Raw genomic sequence first — 27,784 nt, forward strand, 5'->3', positions numbered from 1 at the left:
CTGATTACTAAACTACACACACACCAACCTTTAATCTTATTTGAAACTTCTTCCTCAATTTCGGCACCAAAACCGACAAAGTGATTCTCACATACAATCCTTTAAATTTTCTTCTTCGCTTCCTGTTGACTAAAAGAAAAAATTATAAGAATAATAAGGCAATTTAAAAAGAACTTTCTGATACAATATGAATAACATTAATGAAAACAAAAGAAAACAATAAATTCAATTTTTCAACCACAAAGCTTGGGTTTGGGTTGTTATGTTCGAGATAGACCTACAAAGACACAGCTCAGTCAATTTATTACAGACATTCTTTTAATGGTAATAACTCCAAAACAAACTACCAAATAATGTGATACACTGCTACAAATAATATAACCAGCCCCAGAAATTACATAATGATGTTTGCTTATCCTTCATAAGCTGATGTCAGCTACAACACAAGTTCTTGTTCACATCTCAAACAACTTCTTAACTACTATTTATCAAGGAGAGAAGCTTGGTCAGGAAGACGACAGATTTGGTGTGGGACTGGGATGGTATAGGAAGCTAATTTAGCCACTATTTAGCATGTGAAAGGGAAGTTTGGTGAGGAAGACGGGTAGATTTGAGTGGTACAAAAGTAACGAACTGTAACAGGAACAAGCAGAAAAATGTCTGCGACAGGAACAGGAACAAGCAAATGACTCGATACCTAAGACCCACACACACCCCAAACCCTACTAAAACTATAACCATATAAAAACAGAAAAAGGAACAAGCAGTAAAAAACATATTTGAAGTCAAACACTACAAATAGCATAAACCAAAATAATAAAGGAATTGTAAAATTTAGAACTAACTTTTGACATTGTTCCTATTTTTTCAATTTGGTGAGTCCAATTTTTTTTTAAAGAATTTGGATGTGTACTTGTTAATTTTTGCAATTGAGTAATTCTCTTTATTGCTGTTAACAACCATTAACAGACGGAACAGAATGATGTGTTGGCGATTTTTTTCCTTGCATTCCCATAATCGTTTTTCTTCTCAACGTATCTTTTGTTCATAACTTCATCTATAATGATGTGGCTTGTCATTATAAATAAAAAACTAATATAGTATTGATAAGCAATAAAATAATTTCCAACCCATCAGTCCGCTAGCAACCTCGGCCAATATAACAAAATCATTCAATTGCAAAAAATTTAAAAATGCAATTTCAAATTCGGCAAAAATAAAGTGGACTCACCAAACTTTCAAAATAATAATAAATAAATAATGATCATTTCGTTACTTAACTCTGACAAAATATCTATATAACAAATTAGGGAAGGGTCAAACACGATCCGCCGTCCAAACACTTTCTAAGTTTCACCTGTTTATGACATGGCGGATCTCTTTAGTTAACTTTGAGACCGCATCTTGTATCGCGATTTCCTCCAAATAAACCAACGCCTCCCCTTCTTATTTTCTCCTCACTCTCATCCCCTACCGCCCTCATTTCTATTCCTCCAAAAATAATTTAACCCATTTAAATTGGTTTTGGAAAAGTAATTATTCCTCATCCATCTTCTGTTTTGGAAAGGTTCTGCGACCGTTGTTTGGTTTGAAGGAATTCAAATGAGAAAAAATTAATAAAGAAGACTACAAGGTCGGACACTACTATAGAACTACTATATAACTTTTGATTAAAGCACTATATATTATTGTTCATAATGTAAAGTGTTAGTTTTTTGGATTTTTGGTGAGTATTTTAATACATGCATTTGTTAAACTTCGTTTGGTTTTATTAATGGGGCAAGATTTGGAGTTATGTAGTTTGAGTAGGAATTTGGATTGTGTTACTTGCAAAGTGTTTGAGATATTCATTGCAATTTGCATGTATTTTGTATTTTACTTTTTTGAAGTAAAACAGAAAAGTTTTGTCAATCGATTCAAGTTAGAATCTTAGGACTGATTGAATGAATCTCTATGTTTAGCCAAACAATATAATGAAACTTCATTTCAGAATGCAGTTCTATGTCTCTAAGTAAGGAGATTATTTTTGATGGGTTGGAAATTTAATATTTTTCTGAGTTAAAATATAATTGATTTATCTACGTTAATATTTTACTGAGGTTAATATTTTCAAATATAATTTGTTGGAGATTTTATTCTGGTGCACTGATCCACCGGATAAATTAAACCACATTATTTCTTTATTGTTCAAATTAACAAGGTATATTTCTTTTTCACCACATTATGAAAGTATAGCTAAATGGACAGTTTTCAGATTTGAATTTTGAAGGAGAAATGTTTGTCATGGAACCATTTTGCTTTCTAATTATGAATAAAAACTGGAGAATGGGTCGCCTAGTCCAAATTATTTGTTTCGAAGAAAACAAAGGAAGGAAGAAGGCAAGAAGGAAGAAGGCATTTGCATTAGAACTTCTTCTTGAGAGGCATGGAACTACAAGGTTTACGTTGTCTTGTTGCAACTCACCTATATGGTTGTTAAGAGAAATAAGAATGAAACTCCAATAATTAACTAAAACAATAAAGCCGGGTTACAATAGTATTTCTCCGCCGCATGCCGGGTCTTCCCGCATAACTCACCAATAGTTGAGGACTTAGCACTTCTCACTCAACTGAACTTGAAAGGAAGAATCAAACCAAACAAATGGAAAATAATTAGTGAAACCCAAAACCCATTATTGGTAATAAGCATGTGTGATTTTCGTGAACTCACAAGTTGAACTTTTGGGATTGTGCATGGACTTTACAAACCAATTGCCTTATAATCGGCAAAAAAAAGGATTCAATTGAGAGGGACTCTATGGTTGTGCAGGTTAAAAAGGGAACCTTGGCCTTTGAAAAAAATAACTCGGATAAGCAAACTTTCAAATTCATGAATGCAGGAGACTTAGCCTATGGAGAACTACTAGGCCCGAAGTTTGGACTTATTGAATGTCTATTCAAGACATCCGAGATAGATTTGACTAGCCTTTCTTTGAAGTAACTTAAGAACCATGTAACAAAATGTAAACTCTTTATATTTGTAATATATCCTTACTTTTGCAAAAAGTCGCATAAAGATCATCGTGACACTATCTTGTAAAACATTGTTAGTCCTTGGATAAGAAGACGTATGTGACTATGGGATATCGAAGATAACTATTTTGTGGTTTATCCAATTATTTTTATTATAACTTAGGGATAAAATTGAGAAAAGAAATTTTCAGTCTCGTGAAGTATGTTGGTATATTGACCTCCACACGGAAGTTTTGGTCATGGTCAATTGGTCTTCGGCATGCCGCAATGGCACGGACAAACCCTAGTAATAACATAAAATTAAAGAAATTCATCCTTTACAGGGTGAGGGGACACAAAAAGAAAATAAAATGTTTTTGTACCATTTTACCTTCCAACAAGTTCACCCAGTGCCCAAATATAGTAATCAATCTTCTCTCGCATAGAAGCAAAAAGAACGGGCTTTTTCTCCATAGCAATAAACCAATGTCTACAATCAAACCTCTGGGCACATTCAATCAGACAAGGATCATTTAGAAACAAATCAAACTGCACGAGTGGATCAGTTGTGTCGCCAAATTCACCAACACAATCCGCCATACCAATAACATGTTCCTCACATTTTGGACGATAATAACTAAATCTTGATCCATGGGACGACAGGCAATATAGGACAACTGCAAAAGAGAACATCCAAAAAAAATGCCTTTAAATTTAAGCCGAGTTTTTAACAGAAAATACCATAAACTTGTCAAACATTTACACTTAGTCCATAAACATTAGAATCATTCAATTGATACCACGAACCATTTTTATTTATTTATTTTCAATTTAGCCCATCGGTTGAATTCCGGCTGCACTCAAGCGTTGGAAAGCGGGGTGGACAGTATTGGTACTGTCGCACAGTTCCTAGTTGTGTACGTCACAATCCATTGTCCCCAGCTACTTACCAAATTCCACGGTGAACATGTTTTAATCTTAACAAGTCATTTCAGAATACTCTAACTGCCTGAATATAATATTATCTTCATCATCTTCTTTAAACCACCACCCAACCATTTCCAACTACCTAAATTTCCAAGATAAAAAAGAAACTCTTCTTCAATCACTCATTATAACAAATCAAATTATCCTATAATAAAACCCCAAATTTTTATATTCAAAGTATTGATGGTTGGAGGTTCAAAATTTCAAATTATGGATTTACCATTTTGGATATTAGGCTAGTTTGATTGAAGAAGAGTTTCATTGTTTGATCTTGAAAATTGATAGTTGGACGTGGTAGTTAGGATGGTGGTGATGGTTGAAAGAAGAAGATGATGAAGATAATATGGAATAGGGGCCGTTACATTCCCATATGGGTAAGATTAAAACATGTGTCACCTAAATCAAATGGCTTTACATCAAACTCAATGACAATTTGGTAATTAGTTGTGTACAGTGAACTGCCACATAAGTACAACATGCACTACTAGAAAATACAACATGTGGCGAAATGTTCCACTATTATACACATCAGCTTTCTGTCGTCTGATTTTAGCCGGAACTCAACTGATGGACCAAATTGACCAAAGTGTAAATTTTGGACAACTTCATACCTTTTGGCTAAAAACTCTTTCGAATTACAACTTGCATGTTTAGAAAATTGCAATTAATCAGAACATAATCACAGCATCGAAAGATAGAATAACAAAACAAGCAAGCAACAGAATCCAAACCAAAACAAATATAGAAACGTAAAGGTTCACACATACGAAACAGGTCAAATAAGATGACAAAAGAATTCGGAGAGTAAGGAGTTGAAATTAATGATCACAGATTTAATTTTCCATAAATCTTCCATGCTCCACAAAACAATGCTGATCACCTTCTAAGGATGGGGTAAAATCCTACTCCCTCTTGCAATAGCCATCAAATTTAATTTACATTAGCACATATACGTGTATCATTATTCAACCTGGCAAAAATATTGTATTGAGACTTTATAACCTTTATTATGTCCAGGTGCCATATCCTGACTTTTTAAATATGGGTGTCGATGTTACATAGCCATCAACCCTCCTTCAGAGCCATAGTACAGTTACTCGGAGCACAACCCGCAGCAACGAGAATGTAAAAGAAAAACACATTCAGGAGACATAATTCGAACCAATACAAATATAAAAGTGGAGAATAATTTTTAACATACAAGAGATTGAAACTTGATGATGGAAGATTGAAACTTCCATGTCCATACATGACAATAATTATCACCTCTAAGACATGGGATCAAGTTCTACTCCTTCTTGGATTGTTCATATGCAAGGCTTTACATCACTCAAATACTCAATCCACTCTATTTACTCTCAAAGCATTACTCAGCTCCATAATAGTCCTTAGGTCTCCCTCTAATAAAAGGCTATATCACTGAAAGATTGTGGGAAGGTTACTATGTCACTCAATACGTCCAGTGGAGATCATGAGAATCAATGAAAACTGAACCCACTTGGAAACGGTTCTAAGGTTGTGATGAAACCTACTCGCTGAAGCGGGAAGTAAAATGAACACCAATTAAAATTAACACAAGACTAAACTAAAACTTAAAGAGTAACACTCAACAAACAAAATTAAATAAACTCAATTGAAATAAATCAACCCTAGAATCATCTCAATTGGGGATAAACGGGAATTAACCCTCAAACACTCAAGTTTGTACTCACATCAACACTAATGAATTTGATAACTGTAAAATTGTATAGTCTACCTACGAAATGAACGATGAATTCAATCCGTAAGTAAACTAAAACTGGACTTTTACGTGTCTATTTTATCAAAGCTTCTACTCTCAATGCGAATTGCACTAAGTGGAGTAGAAAGTTCGTTCCACTCCTAGTTCCCTAGCATGGATTGTCTTCTAAGTCTAAGAAATCAGTATTAAGTCAATGAGAGCTTTACGAAATGTTATGCTAACAAGACGCGTTATTTTAAATAACTAGATATAATAAATAACAAGATAAAATATAAACTAAAGTTAATCTACGAAGCTACGGAAATACGATTGTTGACTCTAGATAAAGAAATAGAGGGGAATTAAATCCACCTCGAATCCAACTTAATAACCTAGTATAGATTGTCGTATCTCGATTCTTACGTTTTCACGGCAAGAATTTCGAGTCTAATCCCTAGTGTTCATGGCATTCCTACTGGGATACTAACTAGCATGTGAGGTCGTCCACCCATTCTCATGGCTTAACACGACCTTCTAGATGGAATAGATTCTACTACCAATTCTATACTAACCACTAAGTTTTTCATCAAGGCTTCATCAACCCCTCTAATGGAGGTTTAGCCTTGAGTCATCAAACTAACATTTCCCATTGAATCTAAACTAAACATAATGTAAGAAATTGAGATTTACTTAATTAACAATAATGAATCTAATTTAATGGTTTGGAATGGAATAAGAACAAGAATTTAAATTAGATCTAGAATGGAAATGACAAGAACGAAATTGAATAATAACTATTTTATTTATCTAATCAATCAAGAACAATCATTCAAGAATTTAATCTAAAACAAGAATTGTAATGGAACTAAAACTTAATTAATTAATTAAAAACTAGATCTAGAATTCTATATATTAATTTAGGTCTAACTAGCTACCATTAACAAAGAGTGAAGCTTTTGTTTTTATACATCCAGATCCAAAAATCGTGCATGGGCTTGGAGCCATGTTTTGGGCCAGAGAATCAGGCCCAAAACCCAATTCTTTGGTCCAAAAGGCCTCTTCAACCTGCAGTTCGCTTCAACAGACTTTTCGTCCACTTCTGCTCCTCTGATTGGGTCAAGGCTTGGACCATTGGAAAGCTCTTTCCGAGCCGGTCGTTTTGACATAAGGTAGGCCCAATTCTGAGGTCTGAGTCTAAAGATATGGTCTTCGGAAGTTCATTGACTTTGTGCACTATTTCGCTTTGCGTGGACTTTTGACTTTTCATCTTTTGACCAGGGCTTTACAAAGGCTTCATCTTCTTGAATCTTGGCCTTTAATCACCGAACTCCTTAGTAACCAACCATTGCTCCTTTATCTCATCAAAGTGGCACATTCTCGCACATAATTGACTTTGAAGCCCGAAATACATAAAACACGTGTCGGATTAACTCTTTACTTATTACTCACATAATTGGTCTAAAAGTATGATTTGCTAAGGGGTTAAAACTACAGTTTTGGGCTCTTATCAAACCACCCCAAACAGCATTTTGCTTGTCCTCAAGCAAAGATGAGAAATTAGAATAAGTGACCAAAATGGAGTTCTAACTACTCGCGTTTTCTTTGAGCGATTGCATTGACCATATGCAACAAGGCCTTAAACCACTAGGAATTCCCTAGTGGACGAGTTATAGCCTCGTGAGAGTTTTCGTGAAGGTACTCACAAACTTCATCTATACTACAACGACTAAGAAATAAAACTATTGTTTTTCTCATTCATGTCTCAACTATCTATACCTCTCACTAGCAAATACATAAGAATAACCCGGTCGGAACCCTAAGCTAATATATGCATAATAATCAATCATCTAAAATAAACATATAACAATGAGTAATACTATGAAATGTAATAGCGAGGTCGTTTTAAAACTTCGGAATAAGCGTCCTTAAGTAGGTCCTCACATAAATGTCAAGACAAAACCACTCGATTTTTCCACTCAAGTTTTATTTGCTCCGGTGTGCGGTGGGCACACTTTACCTTACAATCTCAATGACAACAAGGAAGCCGAGAGTCGATCAAACACATCTGCCACTTACTATCACACTAACCTATTCCTAATTGAGCTAGAGGTCTTTATTAGGTGTTGTGGGGATTAGGAGATGGTTTAAGAAGGAAGGAAGTGGATATTCAAAAAGGACAAGTCTGAGATAATAGAGTCTTCATATTATGTAACTAGAGAAACCTTGTTATTTACTTTTGCTTCTACACTTTGTTTCCATCCTTAGCCATATTTTTCTTTTTCTTTTCTTTGGCTTTTGACTCCCTGTATTCTATTTTTTTTTTTGGAGTTTTGATTTATTTCTATTTTTTTTTTCTTTTTTTTGGATGGAAACTTCTTTTCTTTATTTCCTGAAGCAACTAACTAATTTTTGTTTACACAGGTTTTTCTCTTTTTCTTTCTTCCTCATTCTATTCTCAGACTTATTCTAAAATGGGTAGGTTGATTTATTCTTTTTTTTTTTTTTTTTTTTTTTTTTTGTTTTTTTGGGGTAAAAGGAATTGTGGTTTATGGAAGGCTAAAGAAAGGCTCGAGGGGGCGACTAGCGGAAAATAATTTATAGGTTTGAATTTCGGCTATATCGATCCAAAGAGGGCCTAAATTCTCAACTTAGGATATGGCATAGTGATCAATCAAAGTGGACGTGTGATTTCTCTATCCGATTTTACTTCTCCCCTTGTGTCATTTCTCAAATGTTTCGCTCATATATAAGGCTTTAGGCTATATTCTCACAGGATTTGTAGAATAAGTACTCTAGCCTAGATTTGAAACTTTCTTGCTAACAATCATAGATACTCATGTAATAAATTTATAGATAGATGTAAAGATTATTACCTACATATTAATCTAAGTTTCTAACAATTATTTCCGATGCAAAAGCTATGTGAGACTTCTAAATTGTTAAGAGCATAGAGAAAGAAAACAATACCAATATTCCTAAGTGTATAGCATACTTTTTATTTATATTTTTGAATTTTTGAAATTTTAACTAGAAAACAAGTTCATATTATACATATTTATATCCTAACGGGATGTCTTAATTACACGTGTTTCTATGCCCCCCAAACAAGAAGCATGTTTTGTCCTAAAAAGCATTTAAATAAAGAGGGTAGGAAAAATACCATTGAAGAAGCGTGAAATTCGTGAACATCCGCAAAACAAAGTTAAAACATACAAATATAGTAATAAAAATTACGTAACTCTCTATAAGAGTTCCACCCATTATGGGGTTAACAATTAAATTGCTTGGGACATAAGCGGACACTAACTTAACTAAAAACTTACCCGCACCCGGCATTTACTCGTCATCCTCCTCTTCTATATGAGGTTCTTTTCGATCCTGCCATGCCATAACAACTTGCCACGCCTTCCGGCCGTGTATCATCAACTAGTGCTAACCTCTCTAGTGTTATTTGGTCCGATGGGGTGTAAGGGGCAACCAAATGTGGTTGCAGACTCGCCATCCCGACCAAGTCATGGCTCGGAATGATCTTACCACCACGATTGGTGGGTCTCATGATTTCGACCCTTTCCCAATCTGTGCATCGCGGTACAAAATATGGGTAGGCAAGCGCGCATAATGCGGCAAACCAAAGCAGGGCATAAGAAGGTACTTATGCCTCAAGGTATGGCCTCGCTTCCAGGAGTAGCAACTAAAACTTCGGGGAATGTCATACCGACGACGACCCTCGCCTAAAGCAAGGAAAACGTCACCGGCCGATATTATTGGCGTAAGTAAACCGCCGTTCCTAGAATGTTCATCATGATGAACAACATGGTTAAGGCCTACATTCAACGATAGGCTACTTTCAGGCGATGTTATATTGGTCTTGGTCCATGATCTGAAACACCCTCCCCCATAATACTCATGGAAATAGGCATATTCATATAGGTATGAGTTATCCATCATATATCCCCACGTGTGCATAGGGTCGATAATGGCAACCCGAAACCAAAGCTATCAATTGCTTTATGAATTTCATAGTCGTGCCATCAATAGCAAAGGAAATTTTTGTTCTCCTTCTTGGGTACAATAAAAGTAATATTATTATAGAAGAATTCAGTTAGCTTAGGTGAAAAAGAATCGTCATCACTCACCGTAAGATGCCGCCATCCTAACTGCACGATCCGCTCGCGGAACGATGCTCCATAGGTATCGGTTCCCATCAAGTCTTCAAATGACTGTTCGGGAATCACTATAGGAGGTGTCATCTCAAAACTACTCTGTAGAACAACTGCGAAAACACGGAAGAAACCTCAGAAAATCGAAATTTCGCGGGTTACGGAGGAGCGGCGCTGGCTTTCAGATAGGCGCGAAGTCGCGCTCGAAGGTTTTTGGAATTACAGTGTTTGAGCGCGGGTCGCGCTCTGCTTGGGCGCGGGCGCGCTCTGAGATTTTTCAATTTACAGTGTTTTAGGGCGAAGTCGCTCGCTTGCTTGACGGCTCGCCTTTCGACAAAAAATTTATGGAAGTGTATAGGGCGCAGGCGCGCTCGTAAGTGCAGAAACAGTGTTTACAAGAAAAACAAGCTGAAAAAGCTTGGAGTGAAAGGTGAGAGATGATTGTGGGGTGTAGTGTGGGTTGTGAGTGTAGAATGATGGAAGTTTAAATAGGTTCTGGGTTTCCAAAACGAATCGGCAAGTTGCCAAATTGTTTTAAGGCAATTTCCGGAAATAGAAAACTGCCAAACCAGCGGAAACTAACTATAGTTTTGATTTCCTAACAACCCTGGTATCTTTTAAACTTGGTTTAGAATAGTAACTTCTAAACTCTCCTACATATCATGCTACCACTACAAAAAATCATAGATATGCCGATATCGGCCTAATTTCTAACTTTGACTCCAAGACATCCTTACGAAAGATGATCAAAATAAATTATATTAAAATAATATGAAATCCAAGCAATCTAAAACAAACAACTTAATATTTAAATCTAACTACTGAAATAAAATTCCACTAATCAAAACAATAAAAACAATGAAATAACAGGACACAACTGATGGTGAACACCTAGGCGTGTGAAGAAGATGGTCCCTGAGATGGAGACTGCTTCTGTGGTGAAGAATGGCTTGAGCCATCTGGCCTGCGGCGACGATGCTCATGCCTCTCAGACTCAGCTGAGACCGACTCATCCATGAGTGGCATACGTCGTAGCATCTCTATCCTGAACAAGCGCTGTGCTTCCATCTCAGTCTTGAGTACTGCATACTGGGCTTGGTGATTCTGGTGGATAATCTCCAAGTTAGACAAGATATCTTCCTGACCCCTTTCGAGCATTTCAACTCTCGCCCGAAAGTTCGCTTTTGCTTATTTCGAATTACAATTTGTCTATGTCGGATATCTTCACAGATATACGATAAGCGCATCGCGAACCCGGTTCAAAGATTATCATTCGCTCTAAATTAGAAGTATGACTATCGAAATTATCCTCAACCAACCATGTCATATCTTCGCCTTCATTATTCGACTCAACTTTATTCTCTGCAGACAACGGCCAAGTCTCTTGGATGCATTCCTTATAAATACTTGCATTAGAATGCAATTTGATCTTAATAGGAGCATTTTTAGCGACTCTAAATGAGAGCATAATCTTAGTGATCAATACGGGAAGAGGCCATGCTCTTTCCCACTCCCTCTAATCACATTCAAAATTACATCGAGGATGCAGAAATTACACTCATTCGTTTGCAAAATCCAGAGAACGTCGGCATTAATCGAAGTCCGATGTCGCCGACTTTGTCTTTGCCGAGGGGCGTTCCTACCAATCCATCGAGCTTCTGACCGGTTGATTGGTTATCGTGGTCGTCCCGCTTAACGAATGAGATATCGTATTGTATTCACCCTCTATGACCATTATCTTTCATCAAAAACAGAACTGCAGTATTTGGGATTCCCGAATGGTCGATATCTAGGTTGGTTCTGGGCATGATTCCTAATAGCTCGACCAACAACCGTCTCGTTACTTCCTTCCTCGTTCGCTATCCTAATGAAAATCTTATTTCCCTCGATTCTCGTTTCTTATAAAACTGTTCTACCAAATCATAGTGATAGAACTCATCCGTCGAATACCAAATCTGTTCCAATCCCTCTTAATCATATTGGCGCCGTAAAATGGTGCGAAATGGTCGGCCTCAAACGCGTGCTCCGGCAACATTCTTCGTCGTAGCGCCATTGAAGTTTCTTAGATAACTAATGGTTTTTGTAGCCTATGGGGGAGGCGAGTTTGATAAAAAACAATGAGAAACAATGGTGGTGGCGGTGGTGGTTACGGTGGCAGGTTTGAAAACTTGAATTGGTGGGTGTTTTCTTGGTGGAAACGGTTGGAGATTGTGTTGGTGTTTTCAAAGCGTGGGTGGTCTTTCTATTTTGATGTATTCTATTTTTATTTTTATTTTTTTTTATTTTGGTTGCTAGGGTTTGAATTTAAATTTGTGACAAGCGGTTGGAGAAGATGACTCGCGATTGGGTTTTTGGAAAGGGAGGCGCGGGCGCGCTGTAGGTGAGCGCGAGTTGGGCCCAAGCCCAATTCGATTTTTCGACTTTAAAATCGATTTTTAAGAACTTCAAACTAAATTTCCGCCGTTATCGGTCCGATTTTCTCGAATGAGATATGGAAATGATCAGGAGAGAATTTCCAATCCATTGATCCATAAACTACTCTATTCCGACCGTGGGTGACATATAAGATAGTGGAAAACGCCTCGAAGTGCGTGCATGACGTAAGTTATGCGAACGAATGAACACTAAATTAGATGACGTCAACCCCAATGAACTATACTAATGGACCTAAGCAACGCAAAAGGAAGGTTCGAGCAATCCGGATGCAAGGATCGACTGCCCACCCCCAAACAAATTTTTAAACACAAAATTTGTTTACAACGTGGGTCGTTTAAAGTCAGATTCCCAAGACTTGTTGGATTGCTATGTTTATGATTTTTAAGAATTTTAATTTTAATTTTATTTGTTTATTATAAGAAACACGAAAAACAATAAATACATAATTCACTCCATAGAGGAACATGACTCAAAAAACGAGAAAACATGCGGAAGTGGAAAACGTGAATTATGTGAACTGTGGACTTAGGATCCCAGACTACTGACCACACACTCCCTAGGGAGGGCCGGTTACCTTAATGGTGCACTTACCATTAAATGGAAGTGAAAGGAAGTACACCAATGACAAGGGTCATTCCTCATATATAGGGTCCTGTAAAAGGACTTCCTCTATATCGGGGGCGAAGTTCGTGAAAATGTTTTAATCGTTGACCATTAACTTGAAAGGTATGTTGTCCTTGGGATTTACCAAGGTAATTGCCCGTGGGGTGACTTCAATAACGAGAAAAGGACCGGACCAACGGGTTTTAGTTTCCCAGGAAAATATGTAGGCGGGAGTTGTAAAGCAAAACCTTTTGTCCGACCACAAACTCTTTTCGCCAAGATATGCTTATCATGAACACGTTTCATGTTAGCTTTATAATCCTTAGCGAGATCGTAAGAATCGCCACGGATTTCTTCAAGCTCATTTAATTGTAACTGCGTTTGACACCCGCCTCATCAATATTGAAGTTAAAGGCTTTTTTATAGCCCACGAGCCACGGTGCTCTAATTCAACGGGCAAATGACATGGTTTCCCAAATACAAGTCTAAAGGGAGACATACCTATAGGAGTTTTGAAAGCAGTTCTATATGCCCATAAGGCATCCGATAGACGCCGACCCGCCTTTTCCTATCGGGGTTTATTGTTGTTTCTAAAATCTTTTTGATTTCCTATTAGAAACTTCTACTTGTCCGCTAGTTTGTGGATGATAAGGAGTTGCTACTTTGTGTGTAACTCCATACTTTTTCACTAGGGATGCAACAACTCTGTTGCAAAATGTGTTCCACCATCACTAATGATGGCTTTAGGAATGCCAAACCGACGAAAATATATTCTTTAATAAAAATACCACGGTCTTATGGTCATTGCTACGCAAGCTAGGGCCTCTATCCATTTAGACCGTAGTCCACGGCAACTAGAATATAAATATAACCGTGGGAAACAGGGGAAAGGGCCCATGAAATCAATACCCCAAACATCAAAAATTTCTACTATCAAGATTGGATTTAATGGCATCATATTACGCCGTGATTAAGCCCAAGTTGTTGGCAACGAATACACGCCTTGCAATGCACTTGGGCATCCTTAAAAAGGGTAGGCCAATAAAATCCACATTGAAGAACTTTAGCGGCTGTTTTCATTCCACTAAAGTGGCCACCACACTCTTTGTCATGGCGAACGATAGAACTTCATTATATTCCCTTTGGGGAATGCAACGACGAATAATCGATCCGCACAATACTTAAAAGGTAGGGCTCATCCCGGTAGTATAACTTGACTCTCGCCAAGAACTTCTTACGTTCATTTCTTGTCCAATTATAAGGCATAACATCAGCCGCTAAATAATTTACGATGTCCGCGATACCATGGTGATGAAAAATAGCATACGATGCTTCATCGAAAAAAGAATCCGGTATGGACTCGAGAATCACTACTATCGTCATTTGTAAGTCTAGATAAGTGGTCGGCAACTACGTTTTCGACCCCTCTTTTGTCCTTTATTTCTAATGTGAACTCTTGCGGAGAAGAATCCATCGGATTAATCTCGCTTAGCATCCTTCTTTGCAAGAAGGTACCTATGGCTGCATGGTCCGTGTAAACTAAAGTTTTAGAACCAACCAAATAAGGACGAAATTTATCTAAAGCATAAATGACAGCTAAGAATTCTTTTTTCAGTAGTTGTATAATTCCGTTGAGCGTTTAATGTTTTACTAGCATAATAAATAACGATGGACTTATTATCTAGTTTCGTCCCCAAGACGGCACCAACCGCATAGTCACTAGCATCACACATGAGTTCGAAAGGTTTAGACCAATCGAGGCTGTATAATAGGTGCGATGGTTAGAGGCTTTTAAGGTTTCAAAAGCCTGTTTACGGTTAAAATTAAAATCAAAGATTGCATCCTTCAAAAGCGAGGTTAGTTAAAGGCCTAGCTATTTTCGAAAAATCTTTAATGAAACGCCTATAAACCCCCGCATGGCCTAGAAAGGCTCTACTCTCACCTGACGGTCCGTGGTTTAGGTAGGGTCACTATCTTATCTAGTTTAGCTTTATCTACTTCGATGCCATCACTAGATACAATATGACCTAGTACTATGCCCTTTTTGACCATGAAATGACACTTTTCCCAATTTAAAACGAGGCTCTTTTCTTCACACCGTGTCAAGACCTTAGACAAGGTTAGACAAACATTCGTAAAAAAGGAGTCTCCATAGATAGAAAAATCATCCATGAACACTTCCATAAAGCGCTCTACCATGTCACTAAATATATGAAGCATACATCGCTGGAAGGTACCAGGGGCATTACAAAGGCCAAAAGGCATTCGATTATAGGCATATGTTCTGAAGGGACATGTGAAGGTTGTCTTTTCTTGGTCATCAATATCAATAATAATCTGAAAATAGCGGAGTAGCCATCCGAGAAAACAATAAAAGGCATGACCAGCTAGACGCGTTCTAGCATCCGATCTATAAATGGTAGGGAAAGTGATCCTTTCATGTCATAGCATTTAAACGTTTGTAATCAATCTGATTCTCCATTTCATAGGACCTTGAGTGACAACATAGTCACCCTTCCCGCTACGCACCATGGTAACTCCCGATTTCTTAGGAACTACATGAATGGGACTTACCCATTAATTTATCGAGATTGGGTATATAATACCCGTGATCGATCGAGTAAACGCAAGACTTCTTCCCTAACCACCTCTTTCATGGCGGGGTTCAAGCGGGCGAGGTTCGCGAGAAGTCTTCGCGTTATCCTCAAATGGATACGGTGAGTGCAAACATTGGGGTCAATTCCCTTAATGTCGGCTAGGGACCAACCAATCGCAGACCGATGTTCCCTAATCACCCTTATTAAACATGTCTCTTCATCCTTAGTTAACAGAGAAGATATAATTATCGGGTGACTACCATCCGGATCAAGTTGAATATATTTTAACTCCGGGGGAAGAGGTTTTTAATCGGTGTGGACGGAATGTCCATTGATGTTTCATAAGTGTCCTTATCTTGCGTAATGAAGACTTGCTTAGGTAGCAAGTCTTCGTAATCAGTATATGGAGCAACCGACGGGTCTACAATTGGTGTGGACTCCAGGATGGTGTTGACTTCCTCTAAGTAGGAGTCATTTATAAAATCTGAAGTTCCAAAAGAAAGGAATTTGTACATATTGTTTTCAGGAAACGTGTTGTTAAAATAATCTTGAGCTAAACTCTCGATCATGCTAACCTCCCCATCTACAGACGAATCGGTAGCTGTTTCATCATTTTAAAACATTTACCTCGACGGAAAAGATGGCCAAAAGATAAGGACATCTTTCCATCGCGACAATTTATAAGCGCATTGGCGGTTGCCAAGAAGCGGGCGCCCTAAAATGATCAAGTCTGAGTCATTAATTTCGTATCGAGGATAACAAAATCAGCAGGATAGTAGAAATCTCGAACCTTAACAAGCACGTTTTCCACTACACCTTTAGGATACTTAATTGACCTATCCGCTAATTGCAACGCGTTATTTTTTGTAGGTTGCATTTTCTGTAGACCTATTTGTTTATACAAGTATCACGGGAGTAAGTTAACACTCGCCCGAGGTCTAATAAAGGCGGTCGTCGTGTGGGAATCTCCTAAGGTGCATTTTCTGATGGGGCGACCAGGGTCCTTGTACTTAACAATTCCATTATTTTTCGGATAAAGTTGGAAATTGTTGGTTAAAAAGCGCCTTTAGGTATGTTGGTCTTCGCCTAGTAGTGCACAACTCTTTAAGAAACTTAGCGTGGTTAGGTAGCTTTTAATAGCTTCGAGAAAAAGAAGGTTTATCGTTAGATTCTTGAAAACGTTCCTAATTTCCTCAAAGTTTGTATCCCCGGTTAGCATGGCTAATTTTTGAGGAACGGTGGTTTCGCTCTATATTTCTCATATGGCTCTACTTGTCGCGGTAACATTGGCTTTCGGTTTCTTTGGTTGTGATTTAACCGGGTACCTCTACCGTGGTAGGCTCCTCGGTTCTATTGCGGTATCTAGTTCGATGTCCGGTGTAGGGAGTAATTGATGGGGTAACTATAGGCGTAGTTACTTTGTTATCAACCACTCTTCCGAATCCGAGAGTGGTGATGGCATTTAGGTCACCTACGATTGTAGTTTCCATACTAGAATTACCATTTACCTCAAAGGTTGTGTTTTTGTTTTAGGGTTTGGTATTGCTTGTCCGAAAACGCCTTTTGTTGGGCTTTTCGGCTTGGGCTAACTGTTGTATGCCCCGATTTATGGATTGTAAAATCTGTTGGTTTGATTGATTCATTGTCGGAAAAGTTGTTGGGTAACTTGTATAAAAGCGCCGACACGATCCGGTTGTGTAGGTGTAGTAGTCGGGTGGTGTGGATCGAACTATCTCGTTGATTATTTATGGGTGGGTTGTGATAGTTATTATTATTAACTGGAACGATACCTCTATTGGTATTATAATTATTATAATTATTTCGACCTTGTGCTTGACCTTGTCGTGGTTAAGCGCTTTTGGTTGTTATAATTATTATAATTCCCTTGACCTTGTCCTTGCCTAGGTGGAGCTTGGTTATAATTGTTTGCTTGCCTAACGTTTTGATTATTGTACCCGGAGGTGTTACTTGTTGATTATTTCTCCAACCTGAAGTTGGGATGTTGTCTCAAGGGGGCGTTAGGAATAGGATAGTTATTAATAGAGTAAACATTATCTTGTTCGGTGGTTGTTGTTCATAAGCTAGAGGACAATAATCGTCGGTGCTCTCGGACTCAAACAGAAATTACATGGGTTGGAGTTTACATTCATGACGGGATAGGCTTTTGTTGAGCAGAAATAGCCTCTACTTTTTTAGTTAGAGATTCGATTAAATTTTAAGTTACGGATCGGTTTTCGTCTCAAACATACCGGCCTTTCTTGTTGAAGAAGAACTATTTGGCGGGGATATCATCACTACCCCCAATTATTATTCCGTTTAGTTTGGTCTTCTAAAAATTTGTAAGCCTCCGAGGCTCCTTTACTTAGGAAACTACCCCATTCATTATGTCAAGGACTTCTTTATGGTGGTGTAGAAGACCTTTGAAAAGGCACGAACTAACGTGTCTTTTCGCTAAGTTATGATGTGGACACTCTATAAGGAGATCGGTGAAACGATTCCATGCCTCGTAAAATGATTCATGAGGATTCGGCCGGAAAAATGAATCTTGGAAAGCATCTCATCCGTCTTTAGGGGTGGGTAAAATGTTCCATAAACGGTGAACAAGTTTAGCCCACGAGTCCACGTAATTAGGCGTTTGGGCGAGTTAACCAAGACGCCCTTTATCGGCTAATGTGAAAGGGAATACCCTCGGTTTAATTTGTTCCACACCTACCGTAGGATGATGGAATGTTGTAAGGACTTGTTCAATCCCACGCGTGTAGCCGATAAGGTTTTTCATGGTCTAACCCATGAAAAGCGGGTAACAAATTAAATATGTTTGGGGGATTCAAAATCCCCAATGGGTCCGCTAGAACGATGCACGATTTAGGGCTATCGCTCAAGGCTTTGTAAAAGTCGGAGGAGAGAGGTCTCTCTTTCTTCACCGACCCATTATGTCGGTATGGTGTGTGTGATAGTAGTTAGAGGTGTCGGTGTGTGGTGTACTAGATAGACTTGTTTGTTGTCGTGTAATTACGTTTGTTGTTTTTGTTCGACCAGACCTTAATCTCATGCAAGACTAAGTTGAGCTTAACTAAACATGCAACACTCCAAACAATTCTGATATACTAGTAGAAAACCTCTAACTGGAAATGCGAGGTATGGAAGAAAGGAATACATGTTTGCGTCCTTGCTTCGCTTATGAATAGCGTCTTGTTTACGCTTGTTCAGTGTATATAGCAGGTTAGAACACTGAAAAATATGAAAGATCAAAGTTCGAATCAAACCTGTGGAAATCCGGAAATTTTAACACAAGGCCGGCCTTCGCGATAGCCAAGCCTTCAAGGCCTCGAAGTAATTTTCAGATTACATGTGTTTTTAGGTGGTCATTTCGGTGTGAAGTCGAAGTTCGGTGTTGTTTGGCTGGTCGCTTGGTATGAAGCTGAACGCGCTTCGATTGGTAGATAAAATTCCAAGAACTTAGCTGGTCGCGCTCTCCTTGGGAGGGGCGCTCTCGGTATTTTTTCGCGTGGAATTTGTCAAGGCTGAAATGGGCAACCACGATTAGATGAAACAAACAAAGGGTGGGTGGGTTTAATGGGACTTAAAATGACTACTTCTACTATGAAAACAATGCTAAAGTGTAACTAAGATGGCAGCGGCCATGGCATTTGATAATCGTAAAATTGTATAGTCTACCTACGAAATGAACGATGAATTCAATCCGTAAGTAAACTAAAACTGGACTTTACGCGTGTCTATTTTATCAAAGCTTCTACTCTCGATCGCTTAATTGCACTAAGTGGAGTAGGAAGTTCGTTCCACTCCTAGTTCCCTAGCATGGATTGTCTTCTAAGTCTAAGAAATCAGTATTAAGTCAATGAGAGCTTTACTGAAATGTTATGCTAACAAAGGCAAGCGTTATTTTAAATAACTAGATATAATAAATAACAAGATAAAATATAAACTAAAATTAATCTATGAAGCTACGGAAATACGATTGTTGACTCTAGATAAAGAAATAGAGGGAATTAAATCCACCTCGAATCCAACTTAATAACCTAGTATAGATTGTCGTATCTCGATTCTTACGTTTTCACGGCAAGAATTTCGAGTCTAATCCCTAGTGTTCATGGCATTCCTACCGGATACTAACTAGCATGTGAGGTCGCCCACCCATTCTCATGGCGAAACACGACCTTCTAGAGTGGAATAGATTCTACTACCAATTCTATACTAACCACTAAGTTTTCATCAAGGCTTCATCAACCCCTCTAATGGAGGTTTAGCCTTGAGTCATCAAACTAACATTTCCCATTGAATCTAAACTAAACATAATGTAAGAAATTGAGATTTACTTAATTAACAATAATGAATCTAATTTAATGGTTGGAATGGAATAAGAACAAGAATTTAAATTAGATCTAGAATGGAAATGACAAGAACGAAATTGAATAATAACTATTTTATTTATCTAATCAATCAAGAACAATCATTCAAGAATTTAATCTAAAACAAGAATTGTAATGGAACTAAAACTTAATTAATTAATTAAAACTAGATCTAGAATTCTATATATTAATTTAGGTCTAACTAGCTACCATTAACAAAGAGTGAAGCTTTTGTTTTTATACATCCAGATCCAAAAATCGTGCATGGGCTTGGAGCCATGTTTTGGGCCAGAGAATCAGGCCCAAAACCCAATTCTTTCGGTCCAAAAAGGCCTCTTCAGCTGCAGTTCGCTTCAACAGACTTTTCGTCCACTTCTGCTCCTCTGATTGGGTCAAGGCTTGGACCATTGGAAAGATCTTTCCGAGCCGGTCGTTTTGACATAAGGTAGGCCCAATTCTGAGGTCTGAGTCTAAAGATATGGTCTTCGGAAGTTCTGTTGACTTTTTGTGTAATTTTTTACTGCGTGGACTTTGACTTTTCATCTTTTGACCAGGCTTTACAAAGGCTTCGTCTTCTTGAATCTTGGCCTTTAATCACCGAACTCCTTAGTAACCAACCATTGCTCCTTTATCTCATCAAAGTGGCACATTCCTACACATAATTGACTTTGAAGCCTGAAATACATAAAAACACGTAATCAGTATTAACTCTTACTTATTACTCACATAATTGGTCTAAAAGTATGACTGCTAAGGGGTTAAAACTACAGTTTTGGGCTCTTATCAGAATTCTACTGCTTGAGGCCCTATTTATAATAACCTATGGTTTCCAAATCCAAATAGGAAACTAACACTTGGGGAACTAACATCAATCCTAAGCCAATAAGGAAACTAGAAAGAACTTCCTAAAACTAATAGAACTTCTAAAAACAATTAAACAAACTAAAACCTGGAATTACTAAAAAAAGTAAGCACGGAATTACTATAAATAGTATGTATGTGAGTTACTATAAATAACAACTGCTATTTACATCAAGTTGTTTTTCGTAGGGGTGGCAATGGGTCGTGCTGGATCGGGTTCGTGTCGTGTCATATTCGGATCACGTGTTAGGAGAGCAAACCCAAACCTGACCCAATTACTAATCGTGTTAGTTTGTCAAACCCAAATCTAACCCGCTTATATAACGGGTGAATTGCTAAGCCAATGGGTCAATTTCATATCAGTTTCGGATCAGATTCACAGATAACCTGTATGTAAAATATTTAGTATTTCACGATTTTATTTATCAAAAAATAAATAAAAATAAATAAATAAATATATATATATATATATATATATATATATATATATATATATATATATATATATATATATATATATATATTAATTCTCAAAACCATCAATAATTCAATTACATATTAATGAAAATTGAATAATGAAACATATATTTATTGAATGAATTAATATGACGACTAATCCTTCTCCTTTTAATCGTTTATTTTAGGTAGTTGGGATGATGAGATCTTAAAAAATAAAGAAACTTATCTTAAAACAGGTTATACAGGTCACGGGTTGATGACCTGACCTATTAAACCCCGATAATTAATTGGGTTTACTAACAAGTTACTCGGGTTAACATGTGACCCTAACCCAACCCATTTATTTGACGGATTCGGCGGGTCAACTCTTAAATGCTCCAAAAGCCTTTATTTCTAACCCGAGCATGCTAATTTCATGTCAGATTCATGTCGGGTCAGCGGGTCGTGTACAAAACTGCCACCCCTAGCTTTTCGGATAAGTCTAACCATTAAAACCACTTAAAATCTTCATACCAAATCGACCTTTACCACAGTCTATCAATGATCAAAAGAATGTTGCGTTTCCTAAATATATATGAGGTCCCGACCATTGGTTAAAATGACTTTGATACAAAATCCATTTGCATTCAAAGTTTCTTTATATGCATATCATGGCAAGATGGACCTTCAATATCTATTTAAAGATAAGTTACATTTACATGGATATGTGTGTCCATCTTCGTGTCGGATATGGACTGTTTGACACAGTGAAATAATAAAAAATGAGGTATATCACATACAATGTGTTCGTGTGTGTATGCCATAGACACATGGATATGCATCCGACACAGATTATTTTTAAAATATGGCGTGTTTGTGTAACAAAGGTTTAAAGTTGTGTTATGCATATTGCTTTACATATACAATCCATAGTACAACAATCACTTCATTCAGTTGATAACTACGGATAGCTCTAATGGGAAGCTTTAGTTGGAGATCAGGAATTACGTAGCATTAAACTGCTTTTGTGATCTAGTGCACCAATTCTTACTATTACCAGTAATTTTAAAGTTAGTGAGACAATCATATCCTCTCTTTCCCTCCAAAACCTTCCTTTTCTGATAACTGTTCCCAACTATACGAGAAAGGAGAAGATAGATCTGTCGATCATTCTAGCCTCTACTTACTTCAGTTCTCATCCATTCTCTACCGTGGTGACCGCCAAATAAAATAAAATCACAAAAATGTTTGAGCTTATCAAAATCTTGTGTGTACGGTAAAAATCAAAACAGAAAAAAATTAAAATTAAAATGAAAGAAACAGATAAATACTGAAGAATATCCGTCATCCATTTGCATAGTTTGTGTAATTTGCTATTTTCAATTAAACTTAAAACAGAAAGGAGATTTATTTCATGCTGATTTTTGACTATTTAAGAGTGGTCATTTCATTCGGTAAAGGAGGGAGGAAGCCAACCTCCCTGGTCACCATGTTGCTCCAACATAAAAGTATGTTAACACACGTAAACCATTTGTTTGCCGAGTTGTCACTCATCCTGAGGCTTTAGTAATTTTATTAATCATCAAAACCTCAACAATTGTGAGTTCCAGCGCCAGTTGCTTCTTTATTTTTACTGTTTAAACACTGTGTTTCACCTTATCGCGACCAATACTATGTGACTTGTTTCTGAGGTCAAAGGTCGTACTATAATATCGTAAGGATCCCAAAACCAATTAGGAAGCCATCTACTAATTTGCAACTAACATAAAGCTAATAAGGAAGTCAAACTGAAATGACTTCCCGAAAGATAATTAACTACTAAAAGATCATTTGGAATTAAAACTATTAAAGCTCGCTTTTAGCTGGTGGTGCGGCATGGTGATGTCATGACCATGATATCACATGATGTGCACCTCGCATCAGTATACATCTAACATTTTGGCCTATACATGTTTTTGCGGTTCATCGAAAAAGCACAAGAAGATGGATCAGCCTCTACCGATTTGCATAGTGAGCAAAGATATTTTTACATTCATACCCCTCCAGTTACAATATCGATTGTTCTGAACTTCCCAAGTAGGCCAGCCAACAAAAGAAAAAGAAGGTTACTTTGAATTTGAATTGGATGGAGCTGCTCCAAATTCTCCAATATCTATATCGTAAATTGATTATTCTCTCTGTGGCCTCAAGATGAAGCAAAGCAAATTCTTTGCCAAAGACCAAGAGGATTTCACAGTAAACACATCTTTGTTCTCCCAGATCCACTTCCTTAAGTCCATCTCCCTCTAGCTATTCCCAGTATAAGAGTGGAATCTAATAAAACCCCATAATCACCTTCTCAGTCATTGAGCCTACTTCTAAGCAAAACATTCCAGAGAACCCCTCCATTAGTTCACTCCAAATCGGTAGATACCCAACCTTTTTTGTTGCATGCCAATCTATATGTCACTAAATTGCTCTTCAAGTGGCAAAAATGTCCTCCCAAGCGTAAATGAACTCACCAGTGCAAGGTATAAATGTCACCATTTCTAAAAATTGTCCCACTGCCCTGCTAAAACCCTCCCAAGAGTCCTTCAAAGACCACCTACACTCCCCCTTTCCATACTAGTCTACCATGACTCTCCGCCATAAATATTCCTCCTCAGCATATCGCAAACGGGGTATAAATACACAACTGAAATACACATAAAGCTGAGAAACCGAAATGCTTACCTCCCTGCTCCATATCCTTTACATCAAATGCATAATCTGGAATCACTTCAAGAACATATGCTTGCCCCTGTACAGAAATGATGTAAATAGCTTTAGTAAGACTTCAACTTATTAAATTGTTAATGACTCATTTTTGAACTATGTATACACATACCTCTTAGCTTATCTGCAGTCACCGCATCAATTTCAGCTGCAAAATCGAGAGGCGACACATACCAAACAATGTAAATTTTCTGCTCTGCTTCCTCTCTATCAAAATAGTATATGTAAAAGGAAATAATTAAAACAGGATTATAAGATGGATACCATATGAGCAGAAAATGAACATATACTCAAATAAAAATTTACGCATAGGACAATCGTGAGATATGGCTAGAAAGGCACCAAAACAAGATACATGATAGATATGTTTAGGTGAGTCTCTATTTTAGTGAATGAGACAATGTTTTCTTTATAGTACAGAATAATATAGTTAGACAGTTGAAGTGTTAATTAAATGTTTCACAAAAACAGAAGTACATCGCAAATAAAATACATATAAACATAGACTGAACATAGGACAAACAAATTTAAGTACTTTCCACATCTTACCTTCCAACAACCTCAGCTAATACTCTAACACAAAACTCAACTCTTTTAGATCTTCCAAAGAGTCCCGCATCAGGTACCTTTAGTATAATAAGCCAATGATCAGAGTTCCATTGTGGATTATGTTCAGACAGATGATGGTAGCTGAAAATATTATTAAGTCGGTAATTCCAGTTAAATAGAGTGAATTGGGGTGTCGATCCGTCTCCATGAGGAAAAAGAGTTAAACCCTTATGAATATAGCTTTAAGTTATTAGCAGCAAGTTAAGTATGTCCAAAAAATATATGGTTTAAGGAGAGGGGCAAGGAGCAAAGGCGGTAGTTGGACGAAGGTAGAGTGCCTAGTGAAGGCGACAAGCCGTGTCTAGATGGGCTAGGCGGAAAGGCGGCGACTCTTATATCTCACAAAAGTAGGACACAGGCGCAGAAAATGACAAGGAAATTAATTAATAATTGTAATTATATTTTATACAAATTAAAGATTAGAAACTAATTTAAAAGTATCATAATTTATAAATTCAAAACTATTCATGATAAACAGCCACAAGATTGAGTTACATATTTTTTATTTAAACTTTAAAAGTATGTCATAAGTCTTAACTCTTAACAAAACACAAACTGGAAAAAAAAAAAAAGTTTTTTTAATATTATTATGTTTTATTTTTTGTCCTTTTTGAGTCAAATATCCGCATCCTAACCGCATCTTGACCCGTGTTTGGTTTCGTTGAACACGTCCTGAGCATGTTGACTACGACGTGAATCCGACACAGACACAAACCACCAAGAGATGTGTCTGTGCTTCAGAGTTTTAACCCATATCAAATCTAAAGCCTTCTTGGACCTTTTATTGTGGACAACTCACCATGTTTCGAGAGACAGGAAAGAAATAATAATAAGAAAAAAAAATCGGACGCCGGTTAGACTTCTAGAGTCTGCCTAGTCCAATATATATATAAGCTTTATTACAAGTAGTGCAAAGCACAACAAAGTAACAAGGTACATGCAGTGAGTGAGATCCTCACAAGTAGCCCAATTACAAAACAGAAGCAGAGAAACAAAGGCAAAGAAAATAAAATATACTAACACACCGTACCCCTATAACATTAGCCCCCCGCATCATCGTCCATGATAATGTTATGCCAATTCAGCACTAGATTTCTGAAGTGATACTGTCTCCTTTCATCCAAGTTGGACATCCAATACCATAGCAATCCTTTGACTTCCCCCACTATTTTTCGAACCTCACAGCCCTTGTTCCTGATGATATGGTGATTTCCAGTCTTCCATAGAACCCAAATAGCGGCGTATGGTAAAAGCCTCCACATAGCCGGCCCAAAGGTCTTCCCTCTCCGCCTTGGCCAATTAGTGATGAATTCTTTGACCGAATGAACTTGTGCTAGCAAAGAGAAAGCCATAACCATTGGCTGTAACAACATAGTCCATACCTCCAAAGCAAAGGGACAATGCAAGAACAGATGACTGGTAGTCTCCATAAGCATATTACACATGGAACATAATGGAGAAACAATTGTACCTCTATGAATTAAAGCATCAGCCATCAATGTTTTCCCAAGAACGACTCCCCAGAAGAAAAACTTCACTTTTAGAGGTATCTGAATTCTCCATACTAATTTGGAGGGGAAGGCGTTGGGCATTATCTCCAAATTATGTGTTTGGGTATGTATTCTATCATAGAAAGAACTGACAAAGAACATGTTGTTTTTGGTACAAAATCATAAGCATCTGCCCTCTTCCTCGTTCAGTATCACTGTTTCGAGTAGCACCGTGAGGTTAGCATATTGTTGTACTTCCCAATCATTACTACACCTCCTCAAAACCAAATTCCATGCCATGTGACCGTTGTTTGTATGTGAAAACTCATAAACATAACCCTCTTGCTTATTAGAAGCTTGAAAGATTAAAGGAAATTGGACAGCGAGAGGCTTATCCCCGAGCCATGTGTCCGTCCAAAATAAGCATTTATGCCCATTTCCCACACTGAAGTTTACTCCGCATTTGAAGTTCGGTAACACGTTTAGTATTCCTCTCCAAAGGTTGCATCCATGGGGTTTAGATGTTTGCTTGGGCCACCAACTGTGGTTGTTGATCCCATACTTTGCACTAATCACATCACGCCAAAGAGCCCTTTCTTCCACCATGTATCGCCATATCCATCTTCCAAGTAACACTTGGTTCATGTCTACAAGTGAACGTAAACCGAGACCCCCCACTTTTTTTGGTAAGCACACTACAGTGATATATTCTATGTTCCTCCGATGACCCCCAAATGAAATCTCGAATCAATCTCTCAATATTTGCAGCCACACCTTTAGGGATGATAATTAAAGACCAAATACACTGGTAGATTCGAAAGAACACTGCTCGCTAAGATTAACCTCGCTCCATTTGACACTAACTAGCCCAATATGAGACCTAGGCAAGAAGGTTGGGCACACCTAGGCCATTTTATAGAACATTGTCGTTAGGTTTGTCAACCAGTGGTCTAACACCTTAGACCGGTTCGGTGCCGAGGTGTGGTGGACCACGTCAACGCCGTGTGACATGATGGACCAAAAAATGGTATATGTATCGAAGGCATGTTAGACTGTGTGGACACAGAGCAGTTTTTTTGGATACATTGCAAAAAAAGGAAACTTTAGATTGTTGTTAAATTAAGGTTCCTGAAAACTCAAGGGTATACATGTAATATAACCCCCCCCCCCCCTCATTTTTTTTGCTAGGCAAGAATTGCACTAATGTGAGAAAATTTGTACAATGCGATTCAATATATATCAAGTGTGTAATGGGTGAGAACTACATCATTATAGAAAGTATATCTTCCCTACCAAGTAGAATTTAAATACTTCTACCAACCATGTACACAACCACCCCAAAAGTTGGTTTACAAATCTGTGATATGGAATGAAAAATGCCTACCACCTGAATTATCCAGCTCAGTCTTCCTCACTCCTAATATTACTCCTTTTTTCAGTATAGCAAATAAAGAAGGCAATAATATTCAAGTTTTCCATAATCAATAAACAATAAGATAAAAGCCACACTGAGAATGGATAAAATAAGCACATGTTTCTCTTAAACTTTCAAACACACCCCATGCCAATTGGCAACATAGTGGAGTGTGACAAATAATCTCAACAGTCTCCTCACGCATTCAAGGTTTGAAGATATAGGGAAAAAAAATACAGAAATTGGAAATTAATAGTGCTTACCACTCCTTGCACCATAGTAGGCATCTTCGGTTATTTTAAAAACACGAGGAGTACCTATAGAGAGAATATAGTGTCAGTTTTATGAGGGCCA

The 27,784-nt window shown here is 37.6% G+C and overlaps 2 protein-coding genes across 2 annotated transcripts in view; both read right to left on the reverse strand.

Annotated features, from left to right (window-relative positions):
* The window catches only part of LOC147481002 (uncharacterized), a 29,087-nt gene extending 4,380 nt beyond the window's left edge, over window positions 1–24,707 (reverse strand). The window contains exons 1-5 of the mRNA XM_086577375.1: window positions 24,467–24,707; window positions 24,029–24,124; window positions 23,876–23,940; window positions 3,383–3,668; window positions 29–122 (exon numbers count right to left, since the gene is read on the reverse strand). Of these exons, the coding sequence (XP_086433501.1) occupies window positions 29–122; window positions 3,383–3,668; window positions 23,876–23,888 (393 nt within the window). The 5' untranslated portion in view covers window positions 23,889–23,940; window positions 24,029–24,124; window positions 24,467–24,707. The remainder of the gene's footprint in view (window positions 1–28; window positions 123–3,382; window positions 3,669–23,875; window positions 23,941–24,028; window positions 24,125–24,466) is intronic.
* Window positions 24,708–25,566: 859 nt separating this feature from the next.
* Window positions 25,567–26,022, reverse strand: LOC147481003 (uncharacterized). Its single transcript, XM_086578805.1, has one exon. The coding sequence runs from the start codon at window positions 26,020–26,022 to the stop codon at window positions 25,567–25,569; it is 456 nt and encodes a 151-aa protein (XP_086434931.1).
* Between the last annotated feature and the right edge of the window lie 1,762 nt (window positions 26,023–27,784).

The sequence above is a fragment of the Coptis chinensis genome, chromosome 8 (genome assembly GCF_015680905.1).
Source record: "Coptis chinensis isolate HL-2020 chromosome 8, ASM1568090v1, whole genome shotgun sequence".
In the NCBI taxonomy this organism is placed as follows: Eukaryota; Viridiplantae; Streptophyta; class Magnoliopsida; order Ranunculales; family Ranunculaceae; genus Coptis; species Coptis chinensis.